Here is a 14432-nt window from a genome sequence, read left to right as displayed (position 1 = left end):
GATTTGAGAGTGGGATCACACTGATCTTGCAACGCGAGACCCGCAACTGGTAAATGAACACGATGTAGGGCGAGGTGAGTTGTGATGACAAGAAATCTCGGGCGGAGATGTTCGCTTGGGGTCTCTGGAAGCCGCTTCTTCAGCCCCCGGACCCGGACTGGAAGTGTTTACCTCGCATCACCCATCACCGCGGCCCATACCTTACACATCATCATAGTCTCATTTGAGAAATCAAACTTGATGTTACTGAAATCTACAAAAACAAGATCTACCCCGTTCTATGCAAGACACACGGTGACATGGTAGCCACGAAAGACGCCATCTAACCATATGCAAGCCTCTATTCTACCGCAACACGCCAGTCTCTACAACTACAAATCATGGCCGTCTATTTCGCAATCTCAACGCCTCCAGTGGCACCCAGAGCCTTCTTCAAATCACCATAAATCGCAAACTGTCCAGCCGTCAGCGCACCAACCATGAACAGACGTGCCGGCAGGCCGCTGAACGATCCACGGACACCGAGCTCCTTGGCGATCTTGACCAGCCTGCTCGTCGTGCTTTCTCCAGGGAGCCCCTTGGTCTTGTTAATCTTGGACAGCATGGTGTCCGCAGGCTGCGACACGATGGCCGCCGCGAAGCCCGCAATGAGGCCGGAACCAAGGTTGATCGTCGTCTGCATGCCGTCGCTCGTCTTGCTCTTGTCGAAGAAGTTGGCGTACGCGAACTCGGAGACCTTCTCGAACGCGACGAACTTGGTCATGGTGTACGGCACCTGCTTGAAGAGGATGGGCCCGAAGCCCGAGTAGAAGGCGGCGAGGCCCTCCTGGCTGGCGATCTTGGAGAAGCCGGACACGAGGCCGGAGGCGAAGCCGGGCTGCGAGACGAGGCGGATGCGCGTGGCCTCGAGCGGGCACAGGGCGATGTCGGCGAAGAACTCGGCGGCGGCGGCGGAGACGCAGTAGACGGCGATGCGGTTGGCGCGCGCGTTCTCGTAGCCGACGGTGTCGATGGACTTTTGCTTGAAGAACTCGTAGCCGCCGAATTTGAGGGCGCCCTGGAGGAAGTAGCCGGCGAACGTGGGACCGGCGCCGGTGAGGAGGGCGCCGGCGCCTTCGGTCTGGATCACCTGGCGGAACCCGCCGATGAGGCCGCGGTTGTAGGTTGCGGGGTCCAGTTGGATGCGGGTTTTGACGCTGGCGGTATGTTAATATTGCACGCTTCTGGATCGATGAGGGATTTGCGGGAGGGCATACACGTCGACGGGGGTGAGACCGCCGTGGGTGACGGAGCAGCACACGGCGCCGGCCAGGGCGAACCTCGAGTAGAGGTTGAGGCCGGAGAGCTTCTCGGGCTCGGCCTTGACGGCGGCGAGCGTCGGGGCGGCAGTCGTTCCACTCATCTTGCCGGTGTTTGACTGTGAGTGAGGGGGTGGAGGGGAGATTTCACCAAGATTCGTGAGGTGAGAAGGGAGGTGAGATGAGTCAAATGAGGCTGCGCTGAGTGGTTAAAGTGACGGTCGCCGAGCACGTGCGGGAGAAGTCACAGGGACGGCCCGCTAATTCACCGGGTACTGCAGGGGGTGTTTTGGGACTTTTGTTGTTTATCGTCGGCTATGCGTAGGTAATACGAAGAAGATAGTTGGGTACGTCAGCCCCCTGGAGTTCGGGTTGCCTGGGTCCGGGAATGGCCGGAGGAAAGCGGGTGTCACCGGGGCGAATGTCCGGGCGTTGGCGCCGGCTTTGTTTGCGGCGGGAACGGGCCTCTTCGAGGTTTCACGGTATTTCTCAACGGTCGCCTCCGAATACGTAAAGGTTACATTTGTGGAGGAGAACCCGATTGGCAAAGCTGCTCGTACCCCGCTCCGTGCGGTGAATTGGCTGCCATTGAATGCTACGCCTTCTCCGACGACAAGGTGCCGACGATAAGGTGCTAAATTCCACTCATCCCCTCCAGAGACAGCCATGCTTACATAGATCTGCGATGCTAACCTGTCCTCGTATCCTCTGAATCCTGCGCTAACCAAGCTTCGTACCACATCTCAGGGTCCGAGGGGCCGAGACAGCCACACAGTCTTCAGTAGGAAATGTTACTCTATTTCGCCCGTTAAGTCCATCTTGATGCTTCCAGTTTTTGGATTTGAGATCCAAATCGCATCGTAATAAGTCGAGCATGGTCGGCCGTAGAGATCTCCATGATCGCAATTAAGGCTTTCTAATGCCGTCCAACATGGGACAGTTTCTTTTGGATGAGAGTATAAAGCACCTTAGCCATCAACATCTTCCAGAGCAGTTCTGATATCAACCTGAAAGTCAACGAACATCATACTGAAAATATCATATTGTCTTCAATATGACTCCAATCCCATCTCAAATGCGCGCCATACACCTTCTCTCCCCTGGACGAGCAACGCTTGCCTCCCTCCCCACCCCTTCTCCACGATCAGGAGCCATACTTATCCGCATCCTAACAGTTTACGTCCAGTCCAATACTGTAGACATTCTCAACGCCTCTCATCCTCTCTATGAGCTACCATACCCGGTCGTCCCAGGCACAAACGCCATCGGCCGCGTCGCCGCACTCTCCCCCGACACTACCGCCTTCAAAGAGGGCGACCTAGTCCTTCTCGATTCCTTCATCCGGGCCCGCGATGATCCATGGAACGTACAGATCCTCTGGGGCGCAAACGCCGGTATCACGCCCGCTTCAAAGGAGTTTTTGAAGGGGAACTGGAGAGATGGGTGCATGGCGGAGTACGCCCTCGCTCCGCTTGAAAATGTACACGGGTTGGACGAGATGAGGTTGACCGATTCGCCATCAAACCACGGCCTCGGTTACACCATCCCTGAGTTGCTCTATCTCGTCTCTTGCATCATCGTGTACGGCGGTCTGAAGGGCATCGGACTCCAACCCGGGGAGAGAATCATCGTCACCCCTGCGACGGGAGCATCATCTGGCGCAGCGGTCGCCGTGGCGCATGCCATGGGCGCCAACGTAATCGCCGCCTCTCGCTCGGACTCGAAGCTTGCGACACTGAAGGCTTCGATCCCAACCTCTCCCGGCAGGCGGCCATTCGAGACGGTTGTGATGACGGATGACGTCGAAAAAGATGCTGCTGCCCTGAGAGCCTTTGGGCCTGTCGACGCGGTGATTGACATGTCACCGCCGGCGGCGACTGGATCGCAGCATATCAGGTCTGCAGTATTGGCTCTCCGAGCGTATGGTCGGGTGTCATTGATGGGAGGGCGTGCGGACGAGAGCCTGCCGTTCCCGTGGCTGACCGTTCTTGCGAATAATTTGACCATCAAGGGGCAGTTCATGTACAAGAGGAAGGACGTCAAAGAGCTAATCAACCTAGCCGAGTCGGGACTGCTGAAGATGGGGAAAGAGGCGGGGCATGAGGTGGAAGAGTTTCCTCTTGAGAAATGGGAGGCTGCGGTGGATTTTGCGGCGAAGAATGCTGGGCATGGGAAAATGACTTGCATCGTGCCGTGAGCTGCTGGATGCATGGAGAGCGGCGGGCGGAGGAATGAGGTTCCTCATAGACGCATTTTGTATCTTTCGATTCGTAACCTCGATCTCATCTTAATATGCGTGCCTTGCACTTTATCTTTTATGGACAAGTAGTGCCTGTATGTCTTCCAACTCCCTCTCCACGACCATTGGTATCCTCGCAACCTGCATCAACATCAGAGAACAGCATCAGACTACGCGGGCGAGAACACTGAATGGTTCCTAGATTCGAGATACTTATAAATCATGGCCCCAAGTGGCCTGGGGCAATGATTGGGCGAGGCTATCATCAGCACGCTCAGCCACACGAAACGCAAAGAACCGTGACAAGAACCCACCTAATCTGCAGGTGAAAGACTTGGCGTTATGTAGCTATTCGTGAAGACATCAGTTTACCCCGCCCACTTGGAAATCTCGAATTTGCCGTCAATACCTCATCCATGTGCCTTCTTACTCCATCATTGGCAGCTAGATATTCATATGGCTTTGTGTTCTCACTGCCAAACCCTCGACTTCCGCTTTGTTGGATACTATCGCCCTGAATTAGACTACCCAAGGGTCGCGCTTGCCACGGACGCTGAACTGTCAAATCAGGAGGAGCAAGAGGGAGGATCAGATTCATCAGCAACGCTCAATGTAGGCAAAAACGAAATCGACGGGGACGATCATGAGACTGTGATCGAACGCGAGCACGATGAAGAATTGTCCGCAGCTTCTGACACTAGCTCCTCTCGAGGGACCCCGGGCAACGAAGACCTTTCGCTGCGAGAAGTTCTCGATCGCGAGGACGTTTGCCTGTTTTGCAGACAGATCTCGTCTCTGTTCAGAACCTGGTCGAAAAGGTTCTGGCCGAACCCGACCAAAACGGACCTAGATAGTGGCCAAGTTTCGTTTTCCGGAGAGGGTTCCGATGTTGTGGACGAGGCTGCACATACAAGACACGATGGTACCCTCTGTGTGGCAAATGTGTCGGTTACCCTCAACCGTTGCCAGGACGGAGCTGTTATGCATTACCAGCGAACTCGGGAGCATCCACCTACCGTTACAGAGATATGCGACCAACTAGAACCGTCAAATGTTGGTGCCAAGCAAGGGAATACCTCCGTATGGCTGGATCTAGAACCATATTACGGCCGCATACGGCCGCCTGAGATCGACTTCCGTTTGCTGAGAGAATGGAAACGAATCTGCGACAACGATCATGGAGATTCGTGCGGTCTGACGTCTATCCACGCCAAGCGACGCCCCGATATGATCCGCTGCATAGACGTCGATGCAATGTGTATTGTCGAACTGCGGGATGCGGGAGCCAAGTGGGTGGCCCTGAGCTACGTCTGGGGTAAACGGACTTTCGAAGTTTTGAAGAAGGATTCTTTGGGGTCGCTGCGATGTCCTGGTGCTTTGGACCCCTCGTGGATACCTGATACAATCTTGGACGCTATCACCGTCACGCGCATGATAGGGGAGAGATACCTCTGGACCGACAGTCTCTGCATCATCCAAGACTCGCCTCAAGACAAGGCAACCTTCATCCCCCTCATGGACGTCATATACGGACTGGCCTCAATGACCATTGTCGCCCTGTCCGGAGAAGGCGCATACGACGGGCTCCCGGGAGTTCGCTCGTCGTCGCGAGCCTCGGCAGAAGGACCTTTCTTCTTGAACGGGGTGTGGCTACAGAGAGCCCCGCCCCTTGACGGGTTGGGATTCACCCCGGCGGATCGAAGTCGAAGCCGATATATGACGCGCGGGTGGACTTTCCAAGAGATATTGCTATCCCGCCGGCTGCTGATATTCACACCAGAGGTGGTGTTTTGGGAGTGTCAATCGGCTACCTGGCGCGAAGACGCCAACTGGGAGATTCTGGATCCCGTTAACCGTGGCCTCACTCTCTTTCGCAACAGTGTTTTCGGGTTTGAGCACGAGGGCATTCATGTCCCCAAGGCCGATCCGGAGTCTTTCAACCGGATGTATCAGAGCTTGGTATCTGACTATGGCCGAAGGGAGTTGACTTACGATGGAGATGGTCTAGCTGCCATCGAGGGGATTCTGGCCTCGATCGAGCTCACCAGTGGGATTGGCTTCGCCTGGGGGCTGCCGAAGCCATATCTGGGCGTGGCAATTACATGGCCGACAGACAACAATGCCAGCAGGGTCCGCAGGCGCAAAGCGACCTACATGATGGTCACCAAGCATGATACGATATATGTCCCGTACCCGAGCTGGTCATGGGTGGGGTGGATAGGCCCGAATCTGTTCGCCGACCTGTTTGGACATCTGGCGGGGGAACACGCCGGTTTGGTGTTTTACATGCTTGACGGCGAGAAGGACCGCCTCGTCGTCATTGAACAGAACCAGGAGTTCATCAAGATGGAAAGCAGCAACCGACCGCACCGCAGGGCGCCACCGACGTGGAGAGAAGATGCCTTTCGGGAGGTGTCTATGAAGCAGGTCCCGCAATCGCTGCTCGTCCCGGAGTTAAGACCAGCACTTTTGATCTTCTGGACTAGTTGCTGCACCTTGATGTTGGACCATAACATGACAAGGTCGGAAGTACGCCAGGAAGAGGGAAAACTAGACGGAGGAGACGAAGAAGAGGAGGATGAAGAGGATGCAGACGATGAACAGTCCGAACGGGTTCAGATGTTATGTGATCGCAGAGGAAACAAGGTGAGAGTAGTGTGGGATCATTACCCCAATCACCTGACTACTGCATCTGATGAAGCAGAGTTGATCGTCGTTGGACGAAGCAGTACGGAGTATGCCAGACCTCGAAGTGAGTTGGTTGCTTATATGGTGGAGAAGCATCCCTCAGGCGCAAGGACTCGAGTAGTGACTGCCACAGTGGCCGAAGAGCAATGGAATGCTTTGGCAGATAGGAGATGGGAGCTTGTATTCCTGCTGTGAGGAATGCCCTCGAAACTCAACTGTATGGATTAGATGCCTTTGAGCTTGTTCGACCAGAAGGAATACCTGGGATGCGACCACTTGGTCTCCTAGCACACTGGGGTCGGACGTCTCAGTTTCCTGGGGTTTGCTTGGGGCTGGTCATGTTTTCCGAAAGTCAGAATGAACTAGGCAATCAATCAACGGTTGTTTGTTTCTGGCCGTATAATCAGTGAGACATGAGCAGCCGATGGCCTGTGTGACCACCGTCCCAAATCATAGTTTGAAGAAGTGAAGTCGGACAAAGTTTGGGCTTCTTGAAGACTGAGTAAGCAAACAACAGGATGAACCGGTGGTGATGAGAGCTGAAGGAGGACACCAAGCAGGGGAGCGGTGGGTGGCGGACGAGGGCCGAGGCGAGGCGAGGCGAGTGCAGCTGGAGCGCCGTGCAGTGGAGCGAATCAGGGACGTCTCCCACTGGTTTGACTGGCTTACAGCACCTCAATGTAGGTATCTAGGTGCCTAGGTAGGTAGGCTAAGGTACGGATACAGGCCCCCGTGCGACACCCGACCAATCACAGACCCACCAAGGGGCCGCTGCATCGTCACCTCAAACGCGAAAAGTGTTTCGTTTTCCTCCCGTCGTCCTCTCGTCTGCCTTGCTGCCCGTCTGTCGCCCTCTTCTGCCTCCTCCCTGGCCAAACATCCTGACACAGGGCCGCGAGAAGGGTCCAGAAGAGGCCCCCGACTGGCCTTCCCCGTCCTCGCGCTCCCTGCCCGTTCGTTTGATGGCGTCGAGAGTTCGCACCTGTCAGATGGCGACATTGCGTTTGCACGGAGGCGCGAATGGCTGCAAGGCACCTCGACGCGCATGGAATCGCATGGGATTGGATGGCCATCCACGGATATCATGCTCAGCTGCGGGAGATGTGCGATGACCTACCCACCGGCTGTTGGCCAGATTCGAGAGGCCGTCCCGATTGACATCATGCTCCGGGGAAGAGAGGAGGTCGATGGTGATGGCCTGAGAGAGAGCGAGGGATTCTGTAATACTTCATCAACCATCTCTCTCCCCCTTCACCTCCTCGTCTGTCCGTATTCATTCATCATCTCCCAAAGGCCAGCCGCATCTCGTCCTCAGCTCCCGTGTCAGACCCGACCCTGAAAACCCAAATGCAGTCACAGCAGCACTGTTTGGGTGTCATTCAGCAGCGGACGGCAGCTCCCCGTTTCACCACCTCTACTCCTCAGATCAGCAGCGTTTGATCGCACTCTCCCTGCCTTTGTCTCTGTCTCTTCCTCTGCGCCGTCTACCTTACATAGGCACTGAAAGAGTACTTTCTGCACCCTTCTCAGCCCACCTCCGGACCGACGCCCGCCACACAAAACGCATCTGCCCGTTGGTGCCACCGCACATCGCATCGTCGAGACCTTAATCATCTCGACCCTGGCTTGACAGAGAAACTCTCTTGACTTTCGGACAAACGCCATCCGTCGGGTCTGGTCTGGCAAGAACGGGACACTCGAGTGGATGCCTGTCAACACTCACGAGAAAAGAAAGAAAGCAAGACTGATCAACTGTCACTTCCCTTGTTCATCTACCCCAGGCCGTTGGCACCTGACTCGACTTACAAGCTTGAGTCGTCGACACAAGCCCCTTCTTCGATTGAGTCCGTCGCAACTGCTTGACCCTCGGCAACACAACATCACAATCGGCGGGCACCTTCACCAGCATCAGTCCCAACTCCTCTTCGTCCCTTCTACCCTTTGGCCGAGAAGCCCGGCCCGTAAAGTCTCCCTTTCCCTCAGACTGCCGATTATCCTGCCCATCATCGCCCCATGCGGCAGTAACGAGGCCCATCAACAACCCTGTCTCACCACCGCCGGCCAGAGAAGCAACCGCCAGCCCAATTATCCCGATAACGCCTCATAGCATTGACGAGATCGCCCCCAAAGCAGAGTGCATGAACTCCCCGGCCGCACCACATCTCTTCCATCATCTTCTCAGCCTTCTTGGACCTCTTCCCACTCGCTTTTTACCCAGCCGTCTGGTCGTCCCAGCTGCTGCAAGTCCTAGACCCTGGTTTCTTGGCTGCTCCCCGGTCCCGCATTGACCGTGCTGCTTCTTTGCCAGCCGATCGTGCCGTCATTCCCAGCGGCCTCTGACACGCAACACGTTTCGGCCCTCGTGTTTTCGGTTGCCTTGCCGCGCTTGAGCTGCCACGGTGCTGTCATTTCCAGCCCAAAACTCAACCGCTTCCCAGCCAGCCGAATCCTGGTCTGTCAATTGCTCTTCAATCCATCTTCCTGGCCGCTTGTCGGTGCCAATCGACCCAGCGACTAAAACCACCTTTTTACAAACATCGACCACGATTATCTCGACGACAACCACATCTACGAGACGGTCTCAACTCTATTACGACCGAAGGCGACTGCGCCTGAGGACCCTTACAACTTACGCTCGTTGACGGACAGAACCACACGGCCAAGATGACTACGTCAAGGCATCAGCGCTCTCAGCAGCGCTTGGTCCAGCTCCTGTTCCTGGCGTCCGCCTCGACAGCAGCAATCATCAGCATCGGAGGAACTGATCTGACCCTCTCAAACTTTCAACTCCTCACACAACTATCCATACCTCTGGGTTGCCTTTTAACTTACAACAACCCAATCCAAGGATGCACGGCGAACGACTTCTCGAGTACCGGCACCTGCTCAGCGTCATGCAGGCGCGGCCTGCTGCTCATGCAATCCAACATTCAAGATGTCTGCCAGTCAGTCTCAGTTCAAGCCAACACGGTGCTTGGCCAGGCCCTAGCAGGAAACCTTCTCGGCCTGCTTTGCTCGAGTAGCCAGGTCACAACCACCTCAGCCGCACCGACGGTCCGGCCGACTTCGACCGTGATAGTGCCGCCGCCATCATCGACTGTTGCTGTGCCTCCGCCTCCGCCAGCTACCACCGCCCCTCCCGTCATCCCACCCCCAGCGACTACATCAATACCTGCACCTCCGCCAACTCAACCGCCCGTTGTTCCTCCGGCCAGCACGGTGCCGCCACCAGTATCATCACCACCACCGCCTGTAGTACCACCGCCGCCAGCACCCACGACCGTCATCACTTCTACTACATCCAACGCGGCAGCACCGCAGAGCACGTCGGCGGAGACTGCGAAACCTCCGGTCAACCCATTGGATGCTTTGCTTCTTAGCAATGATTCAGACGCAGCCTTCGCGCCATCCAACTGGGGTTTATTAATCACTTTTGTTTTAATTCTCGCCGCAATTTAGTATCTTAGGCCGAACCTCCTGACCGGAGAAGAGCCTGCGCCTCCACCTATTTTACCAGTCGCCAATGAAGGGAATGCGCATCACCCCGAATTACCTGTCACTGTTGAGAGGTTTTGGAGGTTTCTACATGAGTTGTATGAATGAGGATGGTGTCAGCCTGACACAGGGAAGGAGGGCTGACAGAGGTGTCCTGAACGACCCTCGCTTGGATCAAAAGGGCAGCCTGCGAAACCGCCGCAGGACTCGGAGAGGCATTTGAGGAGCTGGACGCCGCAAGTCCATTGCTGATCTCGAAGGGAGACGGCCAACTAATATGTATCACCACGGATTTCCTTTGTCTGCATTACAGAGGCGTTGGGTATGACCTCCGCAAGAAAATGGGAGGCTACAGGAAAGCGGCAGCGATTACATCGCGTGTGGATTATGATCCTCCACAAGACAGCGCGTTCGAGATACCTTCCTTCATTAGGACATTGTAACATTAGATACCACAGCGTACTGCTCACGTAGACATAGACGGAGCAAACCACGACAATCAATGATAGTCATAGTCAAACAACACCAGCAGTGTTCATTTCGATTTGCCTCCGTCGTGAATATCATCCGAGCCCGAGGAACTCGAACATGACGCACCTCCAAACTCCCAAGACTGCGCATGAATCTAGGCCACCCGGGACAAGGGTCCCCAGGCAACGATTCCCCGCCTCCCCGTCCGGCCACCACCTCGACCGATGCAAGACCCCAGCCCGGACCCAGCATCGCATGAACGCCCTGCCGTGCCGCCGCCGCTTGTGAGTGGTCCAACAGCCGCAATCTGAGTTCTGACGTTCATGCGGTGGGGGCTGCGTGCCGTGTAGATGGGTGCGCGGGCACAGGCCGGCTGGGTTCTGGGCTTTTGTGAAGGCTGGATTGGGACATGCAGGTCTGGCCTTGAGGCCGGTTTGGGACAGAGCCAAGAGAAGGTTATTTGGAGGGGAAGATGGAGGGGCATTGGGGTCCACATGTCGCGTGGGTTGAGGTTTGAGATCTTGGAGTTGGGGAGGCGGGATCTTGTGGGAGATGGCTTGATTGGGGAGGGTTGGTGGGAGGGTGAAGGATGGGGTTGAGTTCTATGGGGCGCCTAGATTGACTGGGTGCTGAAGAGAGGAGAGAAGTATAAATTGATGCAGCAGGCTATCTAGCCTCAAGATCAGATCATCGATAGGATGCAATCCATCTGCCCTTGACTGAATGTGGTGGTTGTTGAAAGCTGTCTCCTGTAGGGGGACGAGAGAACACAGAGTCGGGCGGTTGGGCGTAGCAAGAGGCTCGACTGTCTTCTTGGATCTCTGTTGTCTTTGACTTATTCGATATCAAGTATAGTTAGGTGTGTGTTGTTTGATCAGCTCGCTCAGAAGGCGTTGAACGCTGTTGCTCAGATGTATGATGCGTCGCGATGGTTGACGGGGGCGACTTAGGAGTGGTTTGTAACGATGACATTTACACGACACGTATTGCAAATTTCTGTCTGTGTTCTTAATTCCATGAAGGTGCGTCGAGGGCGTTTTATTCATACATGCCCGGCGTGGCAAAACCAATGTGCTTTGGCGGCAGTATTGAGGCACATATATCTAGTTGGTGGAACACGTACTGCAGTAGCAGATTCATGGCTTCAAAGAAACGACAACGATTTCACAGCCCATTTCGAAAGAGCCTCTGCCGTCGCTAGCAACTCTTGCGGAACAGAATACGTCGACGTTGACGGCGGTGACGGACGATGCTGCCTGGATTGAGGACCCAGAGCCGTCGCTAGGCGTACGGACAGCCCGAGAATCCTGTAGCATGATGTGATCACGCCAATCTCAGTCTTTTTCTGAGTCCAAACATCACTCTGTTTTATCGCCCCTGGGGTCTCCTTAGATACGACTTTGACTATGATATACTGACGAGCCAGTTACATGTGTGAGGCTATTTCGTTCTGGAAAATGCTTAATTGGCATTTCTGTATGTAAAGCTTACTTGAAGTGTTATGCGAAACAACATCGAATTGTGGCGGTTTTTGGCATCTCGAAATATGTGCGGCAGTTGATGGGTTATGAACATGCAGATTCATCGTGAATGGCTAAGTTGGGTTTGGCGCACCGAAGAATCTGGTGGTTACAATGAAGTTTGACTATCACTTTGCCGTCCAGTGATCGTGTCCTTGTGACATGGCATGTGAATACCACCAGGACGAATGATGAACCTTACCTGGAACAAGATTTGATACGAGTGCTGCGTACGGTCTCTGTAACCACACATAGTCAGAAGCAAAATCCAATCTTTACGACAATCAGGGGCTCGCATCCCTTGCCTCCCTTGCGTCTTTTCATGGTGGCCAAAGCAAATTTGGTCCGTTTCATTGGTCGCATCTTGTTCTGTTACTGCCTACTTAATGGATCGTTGGCCGATGAATGATGCTTGCGGAGGCACAAATGCAAAGCTCCAAGTGCACGCGGCAGTAATTTAAAGGATCTGCTCCCCCCAGCTAGGATACGCTTCACTCACTCACCACAGAAGTGAAGCGGACAGGTCAAAACCGGTTGAGATGCATCTTTCCAGCAGCGCGAGATGGAATACACCAGGAATCTCGACAATGATGGACATCTGCATCTTACAGGGTTTGGCGCTCCGACGAATGTCCAAAGCAGTCTTCCAGTCCAGAGCTCCTTAACTCTCAGGAAGCAGAATTTCAGAAAACGAAAGTACACAATATTCCATGGTCAAGGACCTATTTGATTGCGTAAGATTCGGACATGGATTTATGTAGTGAAAATTGTCTATTGTGCTTTTCATTGCGAAGCATTTTTGAAGTAAGGGTTGTCCGAAAAAGCCGCAGCACCTAGCTAAAAAGAAGAACTCTGTCTTGTCAAATACTCATTTCGCCCTATGCGCGAAGAACAAAAACCAGATCCTGATTCCTGTCATGATTGCCATAACAGACCACCTGTCTCCCAGCTCTCCAGTCAAACCTCTCCGCTTGAATTCAAAGTAAAAAGGTTTGTTTACACTCAAAGAGCCCTTGAAAAGAATAGCAGCTAGAGCCTCACCCTCGGGCTCGCTACCACCAACGTCGCCGGTTGTCTTTTCGGGCTGGACACCGGACTTGAGACGGAACAGCTCGAATCCGTTGTTGTACCCGTTCAACTCATCCTTGCTCGTCCTCCTCCACTCAAAGTCTTCGCGCAGCAGTCTGCTGGTCCCGGCCTCGCTGTTAGGCTGCGGAACTTCGATAGAGAACCGGAAGGAGTCGACGTGGCTGCCGCTAAAGATCACCGGTCGCAAGTCCTCCGTCGCGTGCTTTTCTTCCTTTCCCTTTGCAGAGGGATATGCCTCCAGAGATGGCAGAATCATGGAGCTGTGCAAAGTTCGGGGATAGTTGGCGGAAGGCGACCAGTTCTTCTCATCCGAACAGACAGCCAAAACAGGGTCCTCGGGGTTTGGTCCGTTGTGCAGGATGATGCAGGGGATGCCGGGGCTTTTGCTGCTGGTGCCGCTCCAGGACGAGACCGCGTGGAGCTTGTGGTTGTTGCTGTCGCCCAGGTGGAAGGTGCGCGTGATCTTCAATTGGTAATACGCGCTCATGGATGACGGGAATGGCTGGTAGGGTGTGGTGGAGGGGCTCATTTGGAACGGCCCCTGAGCTGCGGACGATGACGATGAAGCGGCGGTGTCGAACGGCGTGTAGGCGGGTGGAGCCACGTCCGGTGCCGATGAGCCGACTTCGGCTTTGTCTTCGAAGGGGTTTCCCATGATGAAGTCGTTGGTTTCTAGGCAGGTTGAGTCCGTAGCCAAACTGGCGCGAGTAAAGATCAGAGCGCAGGTGATGTTTCTGTGTGTAGAGACCTGCGATGGGAAAGGAGCGCGCTTTATTATCTCGTGGAATGGGACTTTGGGTGGGCTATGGTTAGTCGACGTGGGGACTTCTGAGCAATCAGAGAAGATCGGCATGTTTTGTTGACGCAAACGAACCCTTAGTTGAGAGAAGATGGAGAAAACTGGAGCCCTGCAATGTACTTTTGTATTGCAGCCTAGATGCAGTCATGCGAGAGAGAAAGTTGGTCTTTCGACGAAATGACACTAATAACCACCTAGTTACTAGTGTCATTGTCTTGTTGTTGGCGATCACCGTTTTCTTCAACTCCAGAGATGGCCAACCAAGGTGTCTGGGAATAATTAGTTCCCGATGTTGTAAGAAGATAATAGGCTCGGGCTCGCATTTGCAAGACCAATGCACCCATGCAAAGCAATCTACCTGATCTCGGTGTTCAAGTGTGATTGCAAACGTCTGTCAACATCGCCCGAACCTGAAGTAGCTCTGAGTCATTCTTCATCGATTGACCGTAGCTTCATCGTTAAGACTGTCCACACGATGCGGGTTGCATCCATAAAGATTGGACACCCCTCGAACTCGACAAACGTTTGACCATGATGCTCCTCGAAGGCCAAAAGAAGTGACTTCATCGGCTTGAAGTGGCAAGCTGGACGACATGGCTCAGACCCTGTGAACGAGCAATGCGTTGGAGATAGCAGATAGTCAAAGACTCAAAGTTGCGAAAAGCCTCCCGGAACTTCTGATACTCCTTTTGTTTAAATGTTTTTCTTTCACTAGGTTAGACTACTGACTGAACTACGCTTCATCGAATATGAGCCTGCCGATCCATCATTCAGCTACTCTCAAGACTGCCTTCGCGAGATCCTAATCATGATCTTTCTCGAACCGAAGCCGA

The 14432-nt window shown here is 54.2% G+C and overlaps 5 protein-coding genes across 5 annotated transcripts; 3 read left to right on the top strand and 2 right to left on the bottom strand.

Annotated features, from left to right (window-relative positions):
• Window positions 1–388: 388 nt before the first annotated feature.
• On the bottom strand, window positions 389–1402 carry GCG54_00012121 (Mitochondrial phosphate carrier protein; the record flags this gene model as incomplete). The annotated part of the gene is made up of 2 exons (XM_045412008.1): window positions 389–1196; window positions 1257–1402. 2 exons carry the CDS (start codon window positions 1400–1402, stop codon window positions 389–391), a joined length of 954 nt encoding a protein of 317 aa, XP_045263792.1.
• Window positions 1403–2352: 950 nt separating this feature from the next.
• On the top strand, window positions 2353–3495 carry GCG54_00012120 (uncharacterized protein; the record flags this gene model as incomplete). The annotated part of the gene is made up of 1 exon (XM_045412007.1): window positions 2353–3495. One exon carries the CDS (start codon window positions 2353–2355, stop codon window positions 3493–3495), a length of 1143 nt encoding a protein of 380 aa, XP_045263791.1.
• A 498-nt stretch (window positions 3496–3993) lies between these two features.
• Window positions 3994–6420, top strand: GCG54_00012119 (uncharacterized protein; the record flags this gene model as incomplete). Its single annotated transcript, XM_045412006.1, has 1 exon — window positions 3994–6420. The coding sequence occupies one exon, from the start codon at window positions 3994–3996 to the stop codon at window positions 6418–6420; it is 2427 nt and encodes an 808-aa protein (XP_045263790.1).
• Window positions 6421–8889: 2469 nt separating this feature from the next.
• Window positions 8890–9605, top strand: GCG54_00012118 (uncharacterized protein; the record flags this gene model as incomplete). The annotated part of the gene is made up of 2 exons (XM_045412005.1): window positions 8890–9195; window positions 9249–9605. 2 exons carry the CDS (start codon window positions 8890–8892, stop codon window positions 9603–9605), a joined length of 663 nt encoding a protein of 220 aa, XP_045263789.1.
• A 2974-nt stretch (window positions 9606–12579) lies between these two features.
• GCG54_00012117 (uncharacterized protein) lies at window positions 12580–13455 on the bottom strand (the record flags this gene model as incomplete). The annotated part of the gene is made up of 1 exon (XM_045412004.1): window positions 12580–13455. One exon carries the CDS (start codon window positions 13453–13455, stop codon window positions 12580–12582), a length of 876 nt encoding a protein of 291 aa, XP_045263788.1.
• Between the last annotated feature and the right edge of the window lie 977 nt (window positions 13456–14432).

This window comes from Colletotrichum gloeosporioides (assembly GCF_011800055.1).
Source record: "Colletotrichum gloeosporioides strain Lc1 chromosome Unknown consensus_49, whole genome shotgun sequence".
Taxonomy (NCBI): domain Eukaryota; kingdom Fungi; phylum Ascomycota; class Sordariomycetes; order Glomerellales; family Glomerellaceae; genus Colletotrichum; species Colletotrichum gloeosporioides.
Note: the sequence above shows the minus strand (reverse complement) of the source record. Positions and strands in the feature narration are given on the sequence as shown.